The sequence below is a fragment of the Protopterus annectens genome, chromosome 11.part0 (genome assembly GCF_019279795.1).
Source record: "Protopterus annectens isolate FY-2018-M chromosome 11.part0, PAN1.0, whole genome shotgun sequence".
Taxonomy (NCBI): Eukaryota; Metazoa; Chordata; order Ceratodontiformes; family Protopteridae; genus Protopterus; species Protopterus annectens.
In genome coordinates this window covers 952,362,298-952,388,447 of record NC_056745.1, presented here as the reverse complement: position 1 = coordinate 952,388,447, position 26,150 = coordinate 952,362,298, and the positions used below count along the sequence as shown (strand labels likewise).

At 41.8% G+C, this 26,150-nt stretch overlaps 1 protein-coding gene across 4 annotated transcripts in view; it reads right to left on the bottom strand.

Annotated features, from left to right (window-relative positions):
- The window catches only part of TMEM243 (transmembrane protein 243), a 248,159-nt gene extending 222,518 nt beyond the window's left edge, over positions 1-25,641 (bottom strand). The window contains exons 1-2 of one of the 4 annotated variants that reach the window (XM_044088342.1): positions 25,555-25,641; positions 521-788 (exon numbers count right to left, since the gene is read on the bottom strand). In XM_044088342.1, coding sequence (XP_043944277.1) covers positions 521-598 — 78 coding nt within the window. In that variant the 5' untranslated portion in view covers positions 599-788; positions 25,555-25,641. The other 3 variants (XM_044088340.1, XM_044088341.1, XM_044088343.1) reach the window with 3 other exon arrangements.
- Between the last annotated feature and the right edge of the window lie 509 nt (positions 25,642-26,150).

Genomic DNA, 26,150 nt, shown 5'->3' with positions numbered 1-26,150 from the left:
ATCAGCATAGGAAAAATGCATTTCAAAAGGCTTTTGCCTTAGTTTTTTTTTTTTCCCATTGTTGAGTAGTCATTAGAATGAAGATACTAATCACAGCTTCTTGAGCAGTGGTGCAAAAAGGTAAGCAGCACTAAAATGACAAAACACTGACTAAAGGATTCTGGCTTGGGAGAAAGTTCTGCATTAATAACGCACTGTAAAGTCAGCGCAATGGACCAGAAAACCCATAATTTTAAATATCTTACAACCATTTAAAAAGTATAACATCCTACCCCAGTTGCATCATTTTTAAGGGCAGGTGAATAACCTGCAGTGCTTTTTTTGGGGCTTTTCTTACATACGTATTTATTCTGCACAAAAGTGCAAAATGACCCAGTAAGATATAAACCTGCTAATAAGGGTACTCCAGCACAAGTTGCTTACAAAAGAGTCAGGCATTATGCATCAGTTTCCACTATATACATTAGAGTAACAAACCAAATTAATGCCAAGTATAAATAAAAATTAACTCAAACCTCACCCTTGCAGAGGTTTCCCCAAACAAAGGCCGGCTGTCTAGACCACTGGTGCCATATGTCCTAGTTGTATAGTCTTCCATTGTACATCACAGAACAGCTCAACTGTACAAATGAAACATTCCTATACACAGATAACCCTGAGTGGACGAAAGACTGAGGCATATAATCAAAAGATAATCATCACTGGTGCTGGAAATGGAAATTACGGCCTTCTGCCAAGTAAACAAAGTCACTAAGTCTTCCACTTTTTCCTCATGATGTAGTCCTTTTCTGCAAATAAAGGAAATAGTATGCATTAAGTTTTGTTCTCAGAAATTTTATACCTCCTAGAATTAAAAATATTAAAAAGTACAGATGAATAAAATGGTGTCAAGTAATTTGCATAGTTAAAACAATAAAAAGGATACACCACACACACAGTGGGGCAATTCACAGTAGGTTTCAGACTACTTAAAATGCAGTTTTGTAACATCTTCAGCAAAGTAGACAGTTACAGGCAGGCATAATCAAACATGTCTCAGCCATGACAACCAAGATTTACTTATTTCCACGATCTTTTTAACTGTCCTTCAGTAGTCACTGGTATTGCTGAAACAGTACTGGATAGCTACAGACAAACTTTACCACCATCTACCTCTGCGTTTTGCATCCAGTAAGAAAGATATCAGTCTTACTTTACTCTTCCCTCATTAGGCCAATCATGAAGTAAATGCCCCATTTGACATGTACCTCACTAAACACCTGCAACAACTGGAGAGGCCGCAAAAGTGCCTCACAGAGAGTATCCTAGCCCTTAAACATTTGTCCTATATGGACAGACAAACCAACTATTCTCAGTCTCATATCGCCTACTTAGAGGCCATCTCTGCTTGACTTATAAAGCCATGTCTGACTCAGCTCAGTTAGAAATGCTACATCTAGAGAAATCCCAACCCCTCTGCACCACATGGTCCAGAGACCTCAACCTCATTACCACAAACAGAACATGCTGGAGGGACAGGTTCATAACCCAGAGATTGCCCATGTTATGGTATAGACTTGCCCATACATGTCAAGCAGAGAACCTCACTGGCCCTCTTCAAGAGAGATCTTGATGAGTGGATGGCAAATAGAAAATTCACCCCAGGGATCACTCCAGTGGCTTTACTCAGAGGCACTGGTAACCAAGGTCAGTGGCATGATACCAGGATAATCCTATGGGCTAGGCTTAAAGGCTCCACGGCCATTAGCCAAGTACACACCTATGAAACTATAAACGCAGGCACTCCATTAAACATTTTTATAAAAAAATGTTATTCCATACTATCACATTCCAGTAAATCAAAAAATCATTGCCTTAGGACAGTTACCATCAAGAACAGATAGAGTACAAGAATAAGGATGAATTGAGGAAACTATACATCAGTTCCCATCAGCAGACTGTGGGTGCCATAGTTCCAGGTGATATGCAGAAGAATCCAAAGGAGAAATGAGCATAGAGGATCCACAAACATCCATCCCAACCCCTCATTGGAACCTGCTGGCAATCTGGACTCCAGACAGCAAAGCAAAGGTAACAAATTCTTAATGCACAATTACCAGAGTCCGCAAAGGCCTATTCAGCTCTATACCGCTCAAATCAAGGTCACCAGGTTCCCAAGGATAGGCATTTCCCAAGATTACAGTCTTCTGTTGATTGCCTTCTCATCTATTAGTAAATGCCAAAATGGTATTTTCAGCTTAGCCTAAGAGTCGCTGACCCAATTCCCAACTTGCAAGAAAAAAAAAAAACACAACAACAGGACAATACTACTACCCACTGATGCAGTCTCAGCTATAATTAGTAATCAGAAATGCTACTTTCAGCTTAGCCTACGGGGGTCTCTGACCCAATTCCCCACCTGCAGAAAACAGGACAATACTACTACCCACTGATGCCAAAGAAACTCCATTTGATCCACAAACACAGCGTTAAACTGGTTAGTTGTGCATTCCCAAAAATATAAATCCATGTGCCTTGCATATTCTAACTCCAGTGAAAAGGTTAGAAACCCCAAAGACTATGATGTGTATAAAAGTGGAAGGAAAAAGAAGTTATGTACACACCATAACTCTCCATCAGAGTAGTTCTACTTCATTTGTCTTCAACCTGTGGGTATCGGATCCGTAATGGATCCGAGCAGGCAACTTCACAAGCATCTGCTCCAAGCTCCTCCCTCTACCCATAATACACCAACAACCCTGATCCAAAATGCCTTACACACAAAAAGCCAGCTATGAGCGCTGTTCATATGGTAAGGCCAGGGGGAAGTCGGGAGGGACAGCTGAAGACAAATTAAAAACTACTTAAAAAAAAACGGAACGCTATGGTGAGTACATAACTTCCTTATCTGAAGTAGTTTACTTCATTTGATCTTCAACCTGTGGGACAGAGTCCCCAGCTACTATACACCTGGGTGGCCCTCATGGAAGGATATTCCAGAGCACTGCTAAACCAAAGGATGCTCGCCTTTGAGAAACCAAGCCAATTTATAGTGAGAAATAAAGGTATAAGATCAGGACCAAGTAGCCACAGAACAAATGTTATCCAAGGATGCTCTCAACCAGAAAGCCACAGAAGTAGCCACGGACCTTGTCGAGTGAGCTCTAACCTGACCCGGAGACAACAAATCTTCATCCTTGTAGATCTGAAGGATACAGAGATCCACCCGGCAATGATCACCTTGGGAACAACTGGCCAGATTTACGAAAAGTTTTGACCCTGTGCAAGTAGAACTGTAACTGTCTATGAACATCTGACAAATGCAACTTGTATTCAATTTTGTTTGTAAAATTTAGAAACAAAATCAGGTAAATGGATAGTTTGTTATTGGCCTCAAAATGCTACTTTTGGGAGAAAAGGATTGGTGCGAAGAGAAACCCTGTCCTTCTGGAAAGCCATGTATGGAACCTTGACAGACGTTTGAAGTTCAGAAACCCTCCTAGCGGAGGCGATAGCCACTGGGAAGGCTGTCTTCCAAGACAAAAACTTAAAATCTGAGATTGCTGCAGGTTCAAAAGGAGGGGCAACCATAGTTTGTATTACCATAGTAAGATCCAACGGGGGAATGGGATCTTTGACCAGAGGATGCAAGAGAAAAGTACCTTTGATAAAAAGCTTTGCACAATCTGGAAGAGGCCAAAGAAGCAGAGTGTTCTCACCAATGTGAAAATGAGAAATGGCAGCTAGTTGAACCTTGACCATATACGAGCCAGCCCCTTGTTAAAAAATATTTGCCAGAAAGTAAAAGGATAGCCAGAATGGGAGTTGTGAAGAGGATGAAAAAGAAAAACGCTTCCATTTGCTGCGATAAACCTTCCCGGTGGATGACTTATGAGCTGGCACCAGAATAGACCTGACCAAAGACGACCATCCAGGAGTCCTAGCAATCAGGCATGGAATATAGCATGTCTGAGGGACTCCCCCCGGCAGGGAGTTCAGAAAGAACTCGCTGCACTTCACGTTGGGAAGAGATTGCAGCAAGGCCGACCCCACACTAGAAAGATCTGCTCTGCTACTGAAGGATTCAGAAACCACTCGTAAGGCATCAGAATAGTCCGGCTTAGTTTGTCCGCCAGAATGTTGGACCACCCAGGAATATACATTGCTACCAGAAGACGACCAGTAGAGATCGCCCATTCCCAAACACTCATTGCCTCGCGACAAAGGGGATAAAATCTGGTCCCTCCATGCTTGCTGATATACCAGACTGACATGTCTGACTGGATTGCAATAGTTCCCAGAGGTAGAAAGGCATGAAGGGCCTGCAAAAAAAAAAAAAAAAAAAAAAAAAAAAAAGCCTTCATCTCCAGAACATTTATATGCAAACTGGTCTCGATCGGGGACCACATGCCTTGGACTGTCCTTCCCAACAATGCCCCCCACCCTAGCTGGGAGGCTTCCGTGGTCAGGGTGGCTTGGGCAGGGGGTGGAACAAAAGGTAATCCTTCCAAGATTTCCGAAGATTGCATCCACCATAGAAACGACAACCTGCAGACTTATGTATATCAGGTGCAACAACAGAAGATCCAAAGACCACTGCACCAACAGAAGATCCAAAGACCACTGCACCACCAGATTTCATAGTACTTGCTTATGTAAGCGAGCACATGGTAGAATTGTTATAGTCGCTGCCACAGAAACGAAGGCCCTTAAAACAGATTCTGCTGAGGGAAGATGAGATCCATAAATGAAAAAGTGACATGCATCCTTATTTTCGAACTCTCCCCGAAGTCAGGGAAACTTCGGTCTGTAACGTGTCTACATGTGCTATGCAGTCTATAACCTGGGCAGGGTTCAGAAGAGATTTGGCTGTGCTGATTGTGATCCCTAGATAGTGTGCAAGACATAGGAAATGGTCTCCGGTCCGACAACGCATATGCTTGGTGGGAGCAGTAAGGAGGCAATCATCCAGGTAAGGGTAGAACCGAATTCCCTGAAGCCTCAGGTAACCAGCTACTACTGCCAACACCCTGGGGGCTGTGGTGAGACCAAAGGGTAGGGCTTGAAACTGATGACTGGCTCCTAGCCAGAAGCGGAGAAACCTCCTGGAGCTTCTGTGCATCTTTGTGATAGCAGGCATCCTGGAGGTCGAAAGAGCACATCCAGTCGCTCTCTTGCAGGTACAGCAGGATGGACGGTAAGGTGACCATCTGGAACTTCTCTTTAGCAACGAACAGGTTCAGAGTAGACAGGTCCAGAATGGACCTCAAGTCCCCCGTCTTGACACCAAAAAACCTGGAGTCAATGCCCAATCTGGATTGATCTGGTGGGACAGGTTCTATGGCTCATTTCTCTAGCAGCTTGGAAACCTCTAGCACTGCTGCTTCCCTTTGTGCAGGTGGAACGTCTGGGAGGAGTTTGTAAGGTGTACGGAAAATCACAAACGGGATCGAACAGCCTCTGGAAATTATCTGAAGCACACAGTCTGATGACATGGACTCTCATATCAACAGGTGCAATGACAGGCAACCGCCAACTGCCTCCAGAGCAGTCTGGCAACCCTTCAGGGTTGCTGCGCGAGTCTGTCCAAGAATGGTTCGAGACCCAAAATTCCTCAGACCCCCTCTGCCTCTGGCCGGCATCTGTCCTGTCCCCCTCTGCCTCTGGGGGAAGAAGGGCACCGAGTGTCCTGGGAATACTGAGACTTCCAGAACCACATCTTCTTTTGCCCTCTCTGATTCCAGGAAAAGGTTCAAGAAGCGTATTATGACAGCAGACAGTGTCGTCCCATCTTTCTCACTCTGGACCAAGGTGTCACGGACAGTCTTATCAAAGCAGGAAGAGCCGTCATATGGGGCATTCGCAAAAGACACCTTGAAGTGTTCTGTGAACAGACAATCTGAGCCAGGCGTTACACCTTATGGACACGCTGGAAACAGCCGCCCTAGCAGCTCCTTCAGTCGTGTGCAAAAGTCACATGGACATATTTGAAATAGTTGTCAAGGTAGCCATCCTCGCAGAGAATGTAGTTCTGTCCTCCTGCGACATGGACTTGGGGGGAGACTCAGCCAGTTCCTTAACCAGGTCATGCTGCAGTCGAGTAACATGGGCAGATAGTTAAACTCCCTGATAAAAAATGTCACTGACGCATAAACCCCCTTCCCTAGACGATCCATCATCCTAGACTCATGGTCAGGAGGATGGACTGAGGAACTCTCCAGGGCTAGTTTCTTCTTGGTGGCTGCTGCTACCACCAGTGTCTACCAGGGACCCTTTATTCTAAGCTGGTCTGTCTGCAAGGGGCTCAATATTTTGTCCGGTGATTTAGGGACTGGTTCCACAGTGTCCGGTTCCTTCCAAGCCCACGAGGTGACCAATTCCACTAATGGATCCACGGTAGGGGACAGCAAGGAAGTAGACGGGCCTATACCAAAAGCCTCCAGGAACACAGATTCGTAAGAAGAAGATTTTGGGGTGGACTAGCCTCCCCGCTGGTGCAAAGTTTCCATGAGGTCTCCAAAAGCAGACATCCCTTGGAGAGCTCTTTCCACGACATCGAACACCTGAGTGCGAGCTTCCTGGGACACCATTAAGAGAACCACTCTCACCCCAGATCAGACGCAGGAATCGGGGCTGGGCCAGAGGTGGATGGAGCTCCGAGGAGGTGGCAGTGACCAGACAAGGTTGGAGCAGACAGAAAACGCTCCACCACCTCAGATCCAACACCTAGGCTCTGGCTCCGAAAGCCACTAGGATCCAAACTAGTCTGATCAGACATGCTCCAGGCAGCTGCCAATGTCGAGGAAACAGGTGCCATCTGCGTTGACCCCCCGACTAGGGGAACTCTTGGAGCCATGTACTCAAACTGGGGGTCAGATTGGAGTAGGAGATATAGGTAAAAAAAAAGTGAGCTTCCTCCCTCCAGAGGGAGAGGGGGCCGGCAAGACACCCATCTGAATGTGTGCACGAATAAAATCTCCGCATCATTTTAGTCATGTCAACTTGAGATACTGCGGGTCGACCACAACTAAGCAAAAGACTCCAGACATAACAGGTCGAAGAACTGAAGCTCTAGATGGTGGCCTGGTCTCCTTTGGCTCCGGAGAAAATCTAAGACATCAGAGCAGAGGGGAATCAGGTCGGTGCCTAGACTGATTTTTGGTGGGAGGCCCAGTCGGAGCAGAAAGGTCCGGGGACCTCTTTCTCTTGTCCATCCTATGCTCTCTCTCCTCCTCTGTCCTCAAGACGCTCCCCTTCCACAGGCTTAGATGCAGGAGGAGGAGTCCCAGCCTGGGAGGGAGGAGAAGCAAGGACAGGAGCAGAAGGAGAGGCAGCCCCCTCCGTATCTACGATCCTTAAGGGCTTGCAGGTTAAAACCCACGCAAATATTGCAGTTCTTAGATAGGTGAGCAGCACCCAAGCAAAGAACACAAAGTGCGTCAGTCAGCAGGTGAGTTTGTGGCCACACTCCATGCATCTTTTAAAAACTTGCTTAAGGAGATCAGCCATACTAATCCCCGAAACAAAAAGATTTCTAGAAGACTCACTCCAATCACCACACAGACAAGCACACAAAGGACTGGGGGAGTCTACCAACTACAAAAACTACCTGAAAACTAAAGAAAAAGTACCTACACTCGACACACCAGCAAGGGGGAGGAAGGGAGGAAACCTAGACTACCAGCATACACACTAAACACTAAAAAATACCTCAAAAAACCCTACTCACAACCTGGAGCTCAAGAATCATGATACGTTGGTAGCCGTGGCAAATGAGATGAGGGTTGGAAGGTAGTGGTGGTGTATTATCGGTAGGGGAGGAGCTTTGAGCAGATGCCGGCTTGGATCCATTACGGATCAGATACCCACAGGTTGGAGATTAAATGAAGTAAACTACTTCAGATAGGCATCTGTCCTCCAGACAAGGTTACACAAAACAAAACCCGAGCCACGCAGAAATTAAGAGCTGATCTGATTTTGTGTACACATCTGGTACCTCAGCATTTCGCCTTCAAGGGTAACTTAGTCTCAGACAGCTCCATTTATACAACAATGCTCCCTACCGATTGGTTAGGAGATTAGCTGCAGACTAAATTGTTACAAGAGTCAGACACCAAGTTTGCAGCTAATATGACTAATTATAGCCAAAATTGATAAGATAGAACAAGAAACTATTGGCAGGAAGAGGAAGACGTTGAGAGACATTGGTGGCTTTCATGTTGGACAGATTTATGCTTGGCAAAGAAGGCCTAAATGGGGTAGGCCAAGTCCTGATTCAATCAGCATGGTTGAGAGCCAAGGGAATCTTCAGAGTTCTTCAAGGAAAAAAGTGTAACTTAAGAACATCAGGTCAGAAGATGAAGGCGAACAGCCACACCAAGCTGAACCGAAGCAGAATGAGGTTTTTTAGTCAGCAAAGGGAAAAGGGCAGGAAGAAAAGGATCAGGGGCTTCAAAAAGACTTAAGGACTGAATTTTGGACTTTTTTTTTTTTTTTAGGTATAATGTTTTTTCCAATGATTCTGTCAATTCCAGTTCGTTTCTTTTGGCTTTTCCTGGTTAGGGGTCGCCACAGCGGAACTCCGGTCCGCTAATGATTGGCAGTTGATTTTTTATGTACCAGCTTGCCAGGCCTGACGCACAACCTTCAACGAAGGTACGCCCATTCACGCATGTCTCCACTCAGAGGACGCTCTAGCTGAGAATCGAACCGGATTCGGTCAATTCCAGTAATGAAGCAAATATTATTTCACAAGCTTTACAGGTAATTAATTTGTCTGATTTAAATATTTGTAAGGTCGGTTTTGAAAGTGATGGGAAAAAGGTACAAAGTTAGTACCTACAGTGATTCCTACCTTTGCTGACATTGTATTTGATGGGAGATATTTTTGTAGAATGCTGCATTTGAGAGCGTATTTTGCCAACAAGAATGCGTTGCTGGAACCAAATCTATATGAAAATGAGGATGCCAACAATGATGAGTTGTTGCTAAATTTCTGTGTATTATCATGTATTTTTGAGGATGAAAGTGAAAATGGATACGACAATGAGAATGTTCAGTTTGGCACAGGATATAGGAAGTTACCTGTTCCTAACTTTTCAAATGCAAGTGCTTTTTTTTCCTCCCAAGTTATCCCCTGTTGTAATTTTGTTTAAACAGGTGTTGCTTAAACAGGTTCAGTTGGAATATTGTAAGTTTCAAAAAGCCAAAAAAATTTCAATTTAAAACATGAATGGCAGGCTAACAATTGAGGGCAACACTGAGTGTTGTGTGTTCAAACAGTAAGATACAGGAGGTAATTGGGTGGTTTTATCTAGGAACAAGTACAATACCATGGTTAGAAATTTAATAAATGAGGAGTATGTTAAATTGGCAAATAATCCAATTAAGCACTTTAATGCATTACTGCTAGAAATGTTGGGGGGGGGGGGGGTGGAGACAGTTTATTTTAACTTGGCTGATGTTAGTCAAGAGGTTATACGTTGCCAAGCTGGTTGATCCAGTTTTGTATGTTATACTCAAGATGCAAATATTTATCCGCCCCACCTGGAATGCCTATAGTGTCAGGAGTAAATTCATATTTAAAGAATGTGGGCATTTTTCTTGATTCTTTGCTTAAAGAGTAGTTATGTATGGTGCCTGCACATGTTAAAAATACTCAGAAAATAAATTGGTTATTGAAGCGAAGTGGCAAAATAATTACTACTGGGCCGTTGTGGATGTCAATGCTTTGTACACCAATACTGATTTAAAATGAGGTCTGGAGGCCATTTGGAATACAATGGGTGAAGGTCCATGTACTGCTTTTGTGATTAGACTTTTGGTATTATTGCGTGTTTGAGAATGAAGTTTTTTGCAGAAGAGAGGAACTATGCAATTCTATACACGGGGGAGTTTAAAAACAGATTCATTTATAACAAGTTTTTTTCAGAATGCATGTAATCTTATATAAAATGTTTATTGATTACTTGTTTTTTTGTTTGTAGAGGTTATATGGGTGAATTCTCAATTTGAGAGAGGAAGTAAGAATTTGCATCGGCTGAAGTTTTCTTTTGAATGTCGGAAGAATACTACAAAATTCCTTGATATGGAATTTTATGTGGATGAATATGGCAAAACCCTGTTTAAACCTTACCGGAAACCCACTGCTAATAACTTTTTGCATGCTAGCAGCATACATCCACCATACCTTACTCTCTTCCAGTAGATAAATTTAAGCAGTACCCTATGTAATACTTCTGAAGACAAACTTAAGGAAGTTAAGCTTAATGAAGTAGTAGAAAGACTGCTAATGAGGGGGTACAGTAGGCACATGTTGGATGATGCAATTAAGGGGGTGCGTGGTGGTGAGGGTATAAAAAGGCAGAGTTTTGACGCATGAAAATAATAATGTGGGTTTTGGTAGGTATTGGAGGGAGAGTAATGATGTGAGGGACCATCAGGACGACGAGATGGACAAAAAGGATATGTATTTTGTTACAAAGTACTCCCCATTTTCGGATGTTTTGAGCAAATTGGTGACAGAATCTTGGCATCTTGCATATAGGGTTGAGCAATTTGGTGGCTTGTGGCAGGTTGGTGAAAATTTTGATAAAGCTGGGACATTTCTCTGCAAACATTGTATGGGGTGCAAATGGCTAAAAAATTGACAGGCAGTTACATCAACGGAAAAAGATTTCCATGGGACAATTTAATTGTAGTTCATGTGGGGTGGTATACATTTTGGGTTGTGGTTGTAGCACAATTAAGTGGTATGTGGGACAGATCAAAAGAACAGTGAAGGTTAGAATTTTAGAGCATTTGGGAGACATTAGAAAGGGGAATATATTTGTTGCACAGCATTTTCACTTGGTCCATGGTGGGTCTGATGAAAGCTCGTTTTGTGTGTGTGTGGTCAACCATACAACATGGGGAGGGGGGAGAAGACATTATGAAGTTACTTAGGTTAGAAAGTAGGACAAGTAGGTTACAATGTTGGAACCACACAGAATTCAGGTACCACTGGATTTCTCTCATGTGAAGTCTGGCCAGGGGAAGAACAGTAGGAGTGGTGGAAGTCCTTAGCACCTCCCTTACTACTAAGCAATGGGTTTCTGGAGGATAAGTTTGGAAAAAAAACAGAGACACAACTTTCTCCTGGAGGAGGAAGGCATGTCTTTTTTTCGTGTCCAGTCTGCAGCCCAAGAAAGCCAGATCCCTGTGTGAAGACCATGTGGGATTTTTTGTAGTTTATAATGAAACCCAGACCGGTCAGAAGTTGGCGGGTAAAGTGTAGATGCTAAAAGAATTTCTGGAGATAGAGCCTGGATCAGTACATCGTCCTAGTAGCGAACAAATCTGGATACCCTGAGTGCAAAAGAAAGCTACTACTGAAGCTAAACACTTTGTGAACACTGTTGGAGCTGTGAAAAGACCAAAAGGCAAAGCAGTAAACTGAAAATGCCAGGAGCCACAGGAAAAAAACGAAGAATCTCCTATGAGGAGGATGAATAGGTATGTGCAAGTAGATCTGGTGACACTAAGAAAGCTTGTGGGAGGATGAAAGGCAGAAGAGTGTGAAGAGAAAGCATTTTGAAGGATGTCACCTTCAAATGTTTAGGAGACCGGTATAGGATGGGTCCTCACTGCCCTTCTATCTTGGGACTAGAAAAATCCTGCAATTAAATCCTTTCCCCATGAAGTTCTTTGGGACTTTCTCAATGGTGCCTTGATTGAAGAGGTCTTGAATAATGAGCACCGAAGAAGGATATCTGGTTTTGAGGAGGATGTGGCATTTTATTTTTTGAGAAGGGGAATATTTTCCCCTAGACATGGCATAATGCCCTTGATGATGGAGAGGACCCACTTGTCTGTGGTAATTGCTTCCTACTTAGCAAGAGCGAGACACACAGTCTGAGACAGAGGAATAATGGAACTGGGGCAGGAACTGCTGCATGAGATTTTTGCTTCCAAAGGGGGGGGGGGGCGGCTCCCTGCTGGAGGTGCCCTAAGGTGGTTTTCCAGAGTAGCTTTTCCTAGAGGTGTGCCTTTATTTCAGAGCTATACTATGATCCCTTCTACTGACGTAGACCAATTTTAAATAGGCAATTCCTATGTTATCTAAGCACAAAGAAGAGCAGACTATCTGCAGTCTTTCATGGTCTTACCTTGATCTTTAATAGCTTTAAACAGGTTGGTAGCCAGATGGCCACATAGTAAGTCTTTGTCCAAAGAGAATCTACATTTTTGTGAGTTGAAATCCTCCGAGATAGACAGACTCTGAAGACATGCATATCTGAGAATTACAGATGCAGTGGCATCTGCCCTCGAAGAAGCATACACAGCACTGTAACTGCACTTAATGCTGTATCTGGCTATTTGAGAGGCCTACGATAGTAAGCTCTGCATTTGATGATTAGACTTTACTACAGTCAACAATATACAGTACAACTTTAAGGAATGCAGGACAGAAGTCAAGTACTCTGTCAATAGTGTATGCCAGAGTTACAAATGCTCTTTTCCCATCTATCCATAGACCTACTATCTTTGTCCTGAAGTAGGGCATTAGCACTAGGCAGAAACTTAAAGACTGCTTATCTAGGTCATCAGACTCCTTATAAAACTGGTCTGGTCTTTTTAACAGCTGATGGCTGAGAATCAGAAGCAGAAGAGGTAGACTGAAAGGCATCCTAGAAAGCCTTAAGGACAAGGACTGAAGAAAGGGCAAGGGTAACCATGAAAAACATGGTGTAATACCCTGTTCTGAACATCAGACATCTGCATGCACTGCCAAAGTATTTCATCTTACTCAGTAGTGTTTCCCCAAAGGAAGCATCCACCATAGGGGAATCCGGTTTGAGGAAGTCCTCTTCATGGGAAGAGATTTGTCCTGGAGAATGCAGCATAGAGGAATAGTACCAAGAACGGCCAGAATCATATGGGGGGGGGGGGGGCGGCAGAGAGAGACAGAGAGATATTTTGGTTAAAGTTGAATCAAGAGCACCTGAACAGCATCCTACATTTAATACTTTTTCTGCTGCGTTGTGTACAGACAATTTTACAGCTGCTGGATTTGTTCACACATACCTACTGCAAGACTGAACAGCATCCTACATTTAATACTTTTTCTGCTGCGTTGTGTACAGACAATTTTACAGCTGCTGGATTTGTTCACACATACCTACTGCACATGATTGGAGTATTCCATGGATTCCTACACTAGTTAACTACTTCATGCTGCATTTCATCCTATTTTTTCTTGCTAAAAATTGAAAAAGAGTAAACATTTTTCTGCCTTCTTTGCAGTAATGTCAATCCTGTGCGAGGGAGTCAAGAAAGACTTCTGAATGTTCTTCTAGAATCCCAGCTTGTATAAAGGATTCATCACCCAACAGAGAGATTCCTGACATTTTGAAAGACTCTGCAAAGATGGGCAAGTAGTACAAATATGGAAAAATGTGGATGCCCTGTAGCTTAATATAGCAATAAGCCACGCCTGGGTGTGGGTAATGCTGGATTTACCCACGGTTGGCATGGTTTGGTCACGAGGGTGAAGCCCGAGTGACCAAACAAAGCCAGCCGTGGGTAAATCCAGCATTACCCACACCCAGGCGTGGCTTATTGCTATTATACGACATTTAAGAAAAAATAATTAATTCTTAAATAATGGCATTGTATAATGCCTCTTGCTGCCCTTCCGCAGCTGTCTGGTATTCTGCGGCAGTTCTGATGTACTGCGCATGCGTATGCCTATGCAGTACATCAGAGCTGTGGGCAAAAGCAACGGAGAAAGCAAGACCTCCGTTGCTTTTTACAAACTGTCTATGTTAAACGAGTTTAACATAAGCGAGACAGTGTGAAGCAAAGGAGATCTTGCGTTCTCCGTCGCTGTAAAAAAAGTTATAGTAATGGAAAAAGTCCGGGCTACCGGACCTTTTTCCATTACTATAACTCCGATTTAACGTGCACGATTACCAGTATATGCATGTTTTTTGAATATTAATGGGGGGGGGTCGTTGTATAATGAGCTATAACTGCAGCTAGATACTTGAACACTCAGTGCAGTAGTGGACAGTCTATGGAGTAAGAGACAACCAATAAGGTTTGGTGGGTCTGGATCACATTAAGAAACATTTGTAAATGTCTGGATGACTAGGAATGTGATGACAAGCATCTTAAGCCTACTGTTAAACAGGAAATTATAAGAGGAAGACGAGGAAACAGGTTGAGAAGTGACAATTTTGAACTTGGGCACCATCATAAACAGGTTTAGGAAAGAAAGATCCAGGACTGGTCTCCAAGACCCCTCTCTTTCGGGCTAGGGAACATACTTGAAAAAACCCCTTTGCCCACCTGGTAAGAAGGAACCGGCTTTATCACACTTTGGGACAGCATGCGATGAACAGACAAACAAAACAATTTGATTTGCAGGATGAGGAATGACCCCCTGGAAAGGAGGAATTTCCTCCCACTGCCATCTGTAACCCTGATGAATGATTTTTAGAACCCATTTGTCTGAAACAATCTTGTTACCCAAGAGAAAAATGTAGATTCAAAACTTTCTGGAAGAGAAAGAGGACCAGGGTGGGAAGAAATCAGGTGGTCCCTTGAAAACCAGACTTGTTGGGCTGTCCTTGGTTTTGTGAGGCTTGAGACTTTTTTGAAACTTCCTAGTCACTTTTTAAACATATGTTTACCTGAATTTTGTTGAGACTGTTCATTCTGCTTTTTACCAAAATTGGATGAGAAGAAAATCCCCGACAATCTGAAAAAGGAGGGCTCAAAAGTCTTCAGGTTAACCCCTTCCATCACACTTTTTCAGGAGCAGAGGGTTGAAACACAAATCTCCATCCAGGAAGAACTTAAAATCTCATTTTTTATCACCTGGAAGGCTCTGAGAATGCAGCCAAGCAAATCTCTAACACTATCAATGGGCATAGCCCTGGAAGAAGTCCTACACACACTGCAAACAATGAGTAGTGAGCTGTGCAATACAAGAAACTAAAGTAACTTAAAGCAGGATTTTTCTTCGCAGTAACTGTAGACATAACATTCCTCACACTTTCGCAACATGTCAGACTAAATGTTAACATATGAGCGTGACAAACTTAAAATTCTAGGTTGGAGAAGCATACCCTTTTCCCCCTAACAAAAATTTTCCCATCCTTATTAGCAAGAGCAGGATTGGAATGAACTAAGTGCTTAGCAGCAGAGGAGTCAACTAAGGCTACAGCTGCAGAGTCAGGTTTGGGAATAGTAGAGAACAGTTGGGCAATGGTATACAACAGTTTAAAAGACTAAAAAACTTCTCTCAGAGCAGAAATACTCTGAAAAGCTTTTTAGCCAAAGCGCTAAGAGATTTTAGCTGAATAAAATACTACTACTTAGAAAACTGCTTGGTATATTCTTGGTTGTGTACGACCTGTTTTCGGCAATGCATCTGATATTTGGTTCTACTGTGGTCTCCAAGTAAGACACACATCCTCTAAAGCAGACAGTACAGGAGGAATGGGTGTAGGTTCTGGAAAATCCTTCTGCAACAACTCTTAGTATTTTCTGGGTACCGAGAAAACCTCCGTATTCTCCCACTGAAAACAATGGGGCATTACTGTTCATTACAGCAACAGCATCAGAGAAAGAAATTCCCACAGGGAAAATCAGAAACTGAGCTCTCAGAATCAGAACCAGAAATCTGGGGACAAAACCCTGCATCTCTCCCTTCATCTTCCTGTCACGATTCAAAATCTTGAATTTTCTTCAGGGAAAACAGGTACCCCTTCTAGTTTACCAGAAACTACTCTAAAAGGATCAAAAGCCTGAATCAAACCCTGAGCCAGTCACAGTAAACTACTACACAGAAATCTGAGGAGGAGTAGATATATGCTGGTTTTTCTTTGTGACATGAAAAAATACACCAGCCATGTATCTAATGCCAGCCACTGCTTTCCCCTGGGGTAGGCGCAGCATTCTGACAAAAGAGAGACAACTTTCCATGTTCCTGCTACCGGCACTGACAAGCGTGCTTCTCCCTAGCCACTGAGGGGTCCCCAACAGTCACAGAGGATGCAGCTTACCCTAGGTCAAAGCGGCTGTAGGGGCTACTCCAGAGGGATCCATGGTAAAAAACAGCACTGGCCTGAGGTACAACAAATGACAACAGTCAACCACTTGCAGTTGAGGCAAACTCCTAGCCTGCTGTGGTGGGAAAGGCTATTCACTTAATTTTCATTTTGTGACTGGAAGGAGGAGACCATGAGTGTGACACTCTAGTCCATGGTCAAGCCAAATCATGGTGCCTCTATCCTATGGAAAAAACTGGCAACAATGCCAGTAAAAACTACCACTCTTTTCTTCTTCTGTCAAAAACAGTAAAAAGCACTATCAAGCCTACTGCAGCAGTGATCAATATGAAGAACATCAGTCAATGACTGTTTAAGGTTATGTTTGCCATCGTAAGAATGGGCAACTTATTTGGAAAAGTGCTTACAATTTCACCCAGGAAAATTTAGGATTGGCTGTAGGGCAGGACATGACAGAATTACATGATTATCACATCTGTGGAAATAAAGCTTATTCCTGGTACCTACAGATTGGTCACGTTATTCCAGCTGTAAGACGTACAGCAGTTTTACCTGAAGGGAAGATTTGGAATGCTCGTCACGACGACACTAACACATTCCAAACCCAGTTGGAAAAATAAATGCCTCCTGGATTTATCACAACACTATAGAAAACACTGCTTTTAAAGGGCTTGCTCGCATGGATCTCTGTGATGGCGTCATTTCTGGACCAGAAATTATACTTGCTTATGGGGTGGTGAATTCATATAGGAACTTAGAAAGTTATCCAAGCTCTTACAAAATGTTGAGTAATTACAGCTTTGAGTCTTGTTAAATTTGACTTCTCAGGAATTAACTGCAATGCACAATGAGGTGCTACAAAACCATACAACACAAATTTCACCCTCGCTTCTAAACAGGGTACGCTCCCGCTCATCAAAACAGAGTGATGCTCATTTCCTCCAGATAATACTAGTGCCATTTATAGTCCCCGAGAAATAATTCAAAGAGTAGTTTAACTTTCATATACTAAAGCAGCTGACAGTTCCAATAGGCATTTTATCATTTCTTCAGATGGGGAGGGGGAAGTTTTTCATGCTTATAATCTTGTTAGGCCTTATTCTCTTTACGGTAAAAGCTTGCATTTTAAAGTTATCAAAACACATAAAATGTTACACTGCAAATGCATAAAGTTGAATAAATACTGTTGACCACAACTGACAAGAATCATAGTACAGAAGATGATGAAAAAATATAGCAAGATTAGTAAAATATATGACAATATACAAAAGGGATTGGGGAATGTGAAAAAGAGAGAATGTCTATAAACTGAAGATTTATAGTATTCAGACTGTATTTTTGCTCCTTCAAAACTTGGGTATGTTTTTATTGAAGATGCAAGTATGTGTTTATTGCTAATAAAATAACTTTTTGAAACTACATAAAAATTGTTCCTGGTAGGGACAGAAGCAAACTGCATGTGAACAGCATGTAACAAAGTGAAAGTGTCCACTCATCTGAAGGCCTGTAACTACTGTCCAGTCATAAGTATGATTTGAGTGATGCTTTCCAACATCAGATGGGGGAATGTGAAGTGTGAGTTGTACAGAGAAGGAAAAAAATGTGTGTGTAGTTACTTCATTTTAATATGCATTCATTAACAAGATGAATTCCCAAGTGTCTTTTAGTATGTATCCAACTATTTACCTCTTTGATATTTAGAAACTGCCAGCATGGCAGAAATGTACAAATTCTAGTATGGAATTCATAGCTCATGTCCAATATGGAAAGTCATAAACAAGGAGGAGATCTTGGCAAAATTAAATGCCATAGTGTTCATTTATGATTGCTGTATAATCTTATAAACAACCACTGACCAATGTTATTTTTAATAAGAAAGGGTATAAAGAACATGCAATTCTTTTGTTGAGGGAGAAAGGACCTTTATTTTCCTAGTCTCCTGTGCAGGTTTCTTTCTTTGCAATAAAGGAGATTGCCATTCTCTGCTGAACTGTGTAATGTGATCATTACTGTATTTTGTTACCATAACACACGAATGGAGTTAATTTCTGTCATTGTATTAGGGACTCAAAATATAAGGAGAAATTAAGAGGGATAGGAAAGTACCCTGCATAAATTATTCATACTAGTTTTGCAAAGACCTATCTTCATTCTACAAGGCACTAGCAACTCCAAAAAGCAGACATTAAATTACAAAGTTAAATTGTTGTGTCTTTCGGCTTTTCCCGGTTAGGGGTCGCCACAGCAGAACTCTGGTCCGCTAATGACTGGCAGTAGATTTTTACATGCAGAGCTGCCGGCCCTGACACAACCTTCAATGAAGGTACGCCCATTCATGCATGTCTCCACACAGAAGACGCTCTAGCTGAGAATCGAACAGGACAACGTCTTACTGTGAGGTGACAACACTACCGCAGCAAAGTACACAACATACGAGTAACACAGGTATCCGTCCTTACAAACTGTGCTTTATAAATACGAAAAAGTCACTTGCGCACTCTAAAAGAACATAGCTCTAATCAATATAAGTGAACCTTAAGGATTAGTTACCCTTCATACTTAAAATAAGCAATGTATTTTGGTACAGCATTATAATGTGCAACTCAGATGTGATTTATCTGTTCACAGCTGGTAAATGGAGAGCAGTCCATTTAAAAATGTTTATCTTTTTCATCAATGTGTGATAAATCTGTGATGCTTTCTGTTTTAAAGATTTGCAACTCTTGCTATCTTAAGCCATCTTGGAGTTTTGCTAGAACGTTCTCATCCTGTTAATACATCATGCCTTTCCTGAGCATCTCAAGAAGCAAATTACACTGATGGGGTCAATGGGTATTTTTATGACAGAATGCTTATCATTTTGTTTTGAGGGCTGCCAAAATACTTGAGCAGCCCCAGAGGAGCTTGTCAAAGGTTGCATGATTCTAATGCTTGACAGCAATAATTGAATCTTCCTTTTTAATGATTCACTTCTCTTACAGATCATATTTTTAATTTTCTCCACATTAGCAGACTAGTTATTTGAGAAAAGATTTGATTTTTTCCCTCAAGACACTTATGGCTTTGTATTCAACTGCCTAGAGTCTTCATAGTTTTACCACTTGCTTAAATTTAGCACAGTGCCCACACATTTACTACTGTCAGGGCCTAAACAAAACTTGCCCTACTAGTGCAGACTGAAGCAGCTTTAACAAAAGATGATCCCACTTGTACCAACCACACATGAAGCAAGTCCACCGCACCAACCACATATGGGACAAGCCCCCATTCCCCCTCAATTTTAACCAATTCTACACTCAAAAATCACAGAAGGGAAAACTTCCCAAAACGGTACAAAGCAGTTTTAGTCACAGTTTCAGCGCCAGGCGAGTGCCTATCCTATGCTAGACAAGACAAGATAAAATGAGAACAGGTTGAATCTTGTGTAAAAAAGATTAAGGGAGATATCAAATGCAGGGGGGTAGAAGGTTGAAGTTATTGGATCTAGAGACTACGTGAGGAAGAAGCAAGAGAGCATGTTGATCTTTTGAAGGATATTCAAAATATATGGAAAAATCTGGAAATATGACTGAAAATTGTAAGCAAAGTTGCACTAAATGGGAAAGTAAGACAATAAATGGCTAGCTTTCCAGCTTAGGCAACAAGAGGCAAACAGAACCGTTAAAAGGGATGAGAGAGGGTGGCCCTTTGCCACAGTCTCCTTGAGCAGATGCAGCCACCTTCAGACATTATGAGAGAGAGATCTGTGATTCACAGCATGAGTGAACCTCTTGGGAGGAAAAGCAGGAGGACTTGACAAAAGCTTTTCATGATATGGAAATTCCAAACCTTTTCAGAACAGTTAGCCAGACTTTACCCAAACAGAATTTTCTAGACTTTTACAGTGCAGCTTTCTGTAAGAGAAGGAACCTGCCCTTTACAAACATTAGTGAAGGATAGGAGTATTCTCACCTTACCATAGACAGTCCAAACAAAAAAACTGAATACCAAACACTGCTCTTCTTAAACTTTTACTTCACGGGGGGGGTAGTTTATCCCCTGAACTTATATCAGAGAATATTCCAAGAAATGTTAGACCTGGCATACGAAAATCTAAACTTTTTGATGATTTGGTCTCAGCATTACAAGACTCAAACAGTTTTCTTACCCTATTCTTACTCTTAACATGCACACCTGATCACCTCTGTGAACTTCTGCTGTCTGCTCTCATAGTCCATTACATAGATCCACAACACTCTCTGTAAAAAATACTTCTGCAGACCGAGGTAGCAGTTAGTCCTTACACACTGCATCCCCACTACTTCCATCCTTCCTGCTCAAGAGTGACTCGTTTCTTATCTCCCCAATATGATTTTGCCCATCCATATCATGTGGTCCTCAATGATGGAGTTCCAAATCCACCAACCTCTGGTCAAACCCTTCTCTCTCTCCCCATTCCACACATTGTTCAGGTGGTTTTCTTCTGGGCTACATCCAGCAGCCAATGCCCCCACCCATATAGTCTCCAGAGCTGCACAAAATACTCAAGGTGAGGCCTGCCCAGGTCCCAGTAATACAGGAGTATCCTCTCTTGCATGTTGTAGTCCATCCCCGAGAGGATATATTTCATCATTCTATCTGGGGTTACCACAGCTCTCACTCTGCACCTTGTGATCTAAACAAGGTGCGATAAAGAACCATTGTTCGTTTTCTTACTCTCTGGCACAACAGGTTTGTTGTAGGCCAACCGCAGTACTTCTCATTTAGCTGTAGTAAGCCAACTGAAATCTGTCCACTTTGTCAATCTTTCCAAGCCCTTCTTTAGACTCCAACAGTCATCGTCCCCATCCTCCACCATTGCATATATTTTTCTCACTGAAGAGTCTGATCCAATTTTCTATCCTCTCATGCATATTTTAAAGTAATACATCCAAGCCTGACCCTTTCAGTACTCCACTATTCACTTCACTTATTATTGACATTAACCCTCTCACAATTCTCTGTATCCTACCCTTCAACCACTGTGTAGTCCAGTTCCTCAGGCTCAGTCTTGTCACCCATACCTGCAGTTCTTTGTGCAGTTACCAGAAGAAGACCAGTCAAAGGTCTTTGAGAAGTACTAGTACACTACACAAATAATAGCACTTGTCAAGTTTTCTTGTAATCCACTCAAAACACTTAATCAGGTTTGACAATTTCTCCTGAACATGAACTTATGCAGACTGTTGCTCTTAAACAGCCTCTCTTTTTATGAGTCTCTCCAAGATTTTCTATACTAATGCCATTAGAACCCTGGAGGTACAGGCCTGTAAACCTATCTGGTTCATCCCTCTTAAAACAAGGGTACCACACTTGCCATGTTCTAGTCTTCAAGGACTTCTGCAGTTGCCAGAAACCTATTAAATAATTTCTGTCAGGAGATACAACAGCACACTAGTCCAATAACTGAGGTACCTGAAAAACAGCCTAAGCCCTGTACTTTGTCTTTTTTTAAAAAAGGTCCCCAGTTCCCCCATTGAGACTTGCTCTGTACTGGTGTCTATTATTCCCCCTATTCTGTCCAACTATCCTAAAAGCAAGGCAACAGTAACCCTCATGACAGCCTGTACTGAAACAGCCCTACAGGGCTCTTACCCCTCCTTGTACGATACAGAGATAGTCCCTCATACAGGAGAATTAAGTGAATTAGCCTTATTTGGAATGACTTAAGGATGGCGGGCAGAGTTAGCAGGGAGAGGGGGAAAAAAAGCTGCTTCCTTTCCATTATTCATGTCACTGCATTCCTTGACTTCTGCTCCTCATTCTATTTTATACCCCCCCCCGCATACCCTTATAGAATCCTCTAAATACACCTCCCATGACTCCCTGAATTTCCAGAACCATCTCCACCATCTTCACTAATTAAATTCAGTCAAAAACACACACACACACACACACACACACACACACACACACACACACCTGTCCACCCACCTCCTCCAACTCCCATTTTCCTTCAAGTTTCAATTTTACCCACCCCATTAACATTCAACCCATCTTAGACTTCTGGTCCACAGCTTGACATCATTCTAAGTTGGGCTATGTACACACTACTGTCTAACCTGGCGGCTGGGATGGCTACAGTCAGTATGCAGTGCCCGTCTCCAGTCAGAATTGACAGCGGTCAATACATACAGCTTTCACATGCATCACGTCAGTAAGCAGTTTAGCCTCCTACCCTAATGATGCTCACAGCAATAGATAAAGACTCATACTGCTAAACATCCTCCTCAATTTAACTGGGACTGTACCACCACTCTGACCCTTCCACTGCCCCCCCCCCCCCATTAAGGCAAACAAAAGCAACATCCACACAACCCTACAGCCACCAGTAGGGCAAAGAAGCAACATCCACACAACCTTGCAATCATCAGTACATCACTCCATACACCAGATTTAACCCACCATTGTGTTAAGGTCCATGGATGCTTCTTTCTGTGAAATGTACTACACTAACAGTGCAAGTTTGCCAAGCCACTTCAGTATATCATTCCAAATGACCTGCGTTATGCTGCCATGCAGCAGTCCTGCCTCCTGAAGCTAACATCCTCCACCAAGTTTATGACATACCTGGCTTCATGAATACCACTTAAATTCATTTACAGATGCAATCAACAAACAAACTGACTAGGAACTTGAGATGACGAGTGCATAAAAATGCAGTGTGTAAATTAACCAATTTTCCCTTCGGGGCATTAGTAATTCTTTAATACCATAAACAGACTTATTTGTTACAGCATTATGCATAAGTCTTTTCAAATGTAATCCAGAGGCCCTGTCACTGAGTGACTTGCTAACGGTCACGATGTAAGCAGTTGGACAATGACATTAATAAACCCAAGATGACAGAATGACCGTCATTAGAAAGCCCACGGTCAACTCTGCACTGTAATTCTGTTAAGTTTTGTTTTGAGGATGGCAACAAAGGACCAAACTGGTCATTACCATATCACATCAATGCAAAACCAGGGCTCTAACACTCAGTGGGGAGAAACAGGACAGTTGCTCCAGTAAAATATTACAGAGGCAAAATTTAATATTTTTTTTCTGTTTACAAGACATAAGATCCATAAAAGCAGAAACCAGTGTGTTCTTTTTGCATACTTTCAAAAGGGTAACCGACTCAAAAACACTGCATTCAAGATAGGAGCTACTGCTTTAGCCTCCAGCCATATGCTCCAAATGCTAAACAATACTGACAACTGTTCTGCTAGCATATGATTTCAAACCATCTGATTCTAAATGAAAAGGCTGAAAAAAGCGCAAATAAGCAAAAGTTCTTCAAAATCAGCTACAAACTGTGAAATCAATACAAAAGTACATATGGTCGTAATGTTTCCATAAGAAAATCAATGCAGTTTCTATGTCCCACAAATGAACCCCCAAACTAGTAATCACTACTAGCATACAAACTTGCAAACCACCAAGTACTTTAGCCTCACTACTGACCTGATGAAGTAAAGTCACTTTTTTTTTTTTTTTTACTACTTACTGAGCATTATACTGCAGATGATCACATTTCATATTAAAAGGTTACATACTTAAATAGACCAGCCCCTTTTCCTCATGAGGAATTCCTTTTCTTACATTTTCGTCTGGCACTTCACACTCAGCTTTTCCCTTCTTTGCATGTTCATTCCACACTCGCAATCTAAGCCTCGTATTATTCTCACCCATTCATGAGAAACTCTCATCTTTCTCACCTCACACGGTACTACGTTTTGACAATGTGAACCAGTCCCATGGCCTTCAGCACTATAATCAAGTGCGCTACATGTTGCGCCACTAACATCTAAACACCAACCCCAGTATTCATTCTAGCATGATAATCCTGATTCTTTCAAGGTGTTCTTTATATTATAAATTATTCACAACCCTTGAAAATTTCAAGCAAAGCACATTTTCCCTGCTTTTATTTAAAAAAATTAAATCTAAAACCATAAACAATAAAGTTCTGCCAGCAACTTCAAGTAAAAAAGGAAATCTAAACACCAACTCAAGATCCTATCAATGTGTTTTTTACATCGAATCATAAAAGATTCGCAAGCCGTGCTGAATAAATTGCTCACTAGCGGACGAAGTTATGTACTCACTGAATCATAGCCTAACCACTAAAGAACAACACACACCAATGTCAATTCTTTAAATTTTTAAAGGCCACGTCTGTCTGTGGTGATGACAAGCTTATGGTACCAGGATAAGACACGTTTTTTTGAGATACCTGTTGGTAAAAAAAAAAATGCGCTAGCCAATATACTTAGCAAACCCAAATATAGGTGGCATTGACATTCCCATTGTGTGAAATAAATAACATTACACACGGAATAACAGCACTAGAACATTCACAGATAACATAAAACGGGTACAAGATACTCATTCAATATTTTAATACAAATAAAAGCATACAGCAATACCGCAAAATCGAGAAACGAAACCGATATAGATACACACACCTGTATACAGAAGGACTGCAAGTCTTTAATCTCACACACATTTGCTAACGGGTACGACAACAAACAACACTTGAGTTACCAACGTAGGTTACAAATATCCTGCACATCAATAAAGAAATCCACTGACTCAAGTTATAACATACTGGCATGTAACAAAAAGAATGTATACCCGCGAAAACTAAAGACAAAAGTATTTAAACACAACCCACGATAATTCGATCCACAGTCAGCTGACCGAGTAACAGCACAGGTGTTTCAGGCAAATCTGTTTCCCACAATAATACAACATAACGTCTCACTAATACGTGCAAGGTACGATACCATAGAAATCTCACTGTAACAGCCCTCAATCTCTATTTTACACAGAGAGGAAACATACTCGTTAGAAGTTGAAGTGTTAGTATCACAATATGGTTAACAACAAGCTAATTTTCTTGGTGGCAAGTCTTCAGCCTGAACTATAATTCAGCGCAGAGATTTTCACTACAGTTTTCTCAGTCTTAATCTATCGGTTAACAAGTATGTCTTTTTAACAAGAAGCACGACTTACGTTGTATCAACAGGAAGGCAGAAGACCAGGGCTCCTAATCCCATTACGGCCTCCCAGGTTCTGTCAAATACTTTACTGGCTTTAGGAAAAACATGCATCTCCTTTACGCCTTTATTCACATCTCCACTATACGGAGGTTTAGAACTAAAAAGTGAAGCCCGCCAAACTTAAATCCAATACAAAAGAGCGGGTTACTGCACTTATTTGTTAAGAAACACAAACAAAATCTGCATGATTATGTACAGGTTCTCATCCCCCTGTTTATTTGCCAGTGTAAACATCTGGCATTGCAACTGTAGGAAATTAACGTCAATGAAAACAGGAATCACACATATTACTAACGAACGACTCATATTCGGCTTCCACCTTGATTAAAATTTATTTTTTTCATTTTAATGCCTAGCTAAAAAGCGTTTAGCCAGTTAAAATATGTGTCATACCACCATAGTCACCAACCAACCACTCGCATTCTTCCTCGGTTTCCTTTAACCCTTACCGCAATTCGCTGCTTCCAACAAACCTCTGATGTGCCTTTGAGAGTAACGTGACCTAACGATTTAAAGGGACATACAAACCAGAGTGCGTAAGCAAAACCTTTCGTTTCGTGACGTCATCACTTTAAGTGTCGCTTGTTACTCCAGAGTCTTGGCAAACTTTTGCTAAACAGCAAGTTAGACCGTCTTCAGAGCAATGTTAATATTTTAATTAATCGATGCCTGGTAGTGTAATAGGAGCAGTAAATCTAAATACTTTATTTTGCAGTTTACCTAAGTTTTCTGATTCTATTAAGTCGGTAGTCTTCACAAACTGAATATATTGCTATAAAAATAGTTCCCAACTAGGGTTGCCACCTGTCCCACTTTGCGAGGGACAGTCCCTCTTTGGGCAGTTGTATCCTGCGAAAAAATTTTAAAAATGGCAAATGTCCTGAGATTTTTGTACAAAAATATTTCCTACGTTTTGTTTAATAGTTTCATAAAACTGTTATTTTTTTATCTGAAACACCTAAATTTTATATGAAATAGCAAAATCAACTCAAACGCTACAAGAATAAGCTTTTATTTTGGCAAAAAAGTGAAGTTCTATCCTTTG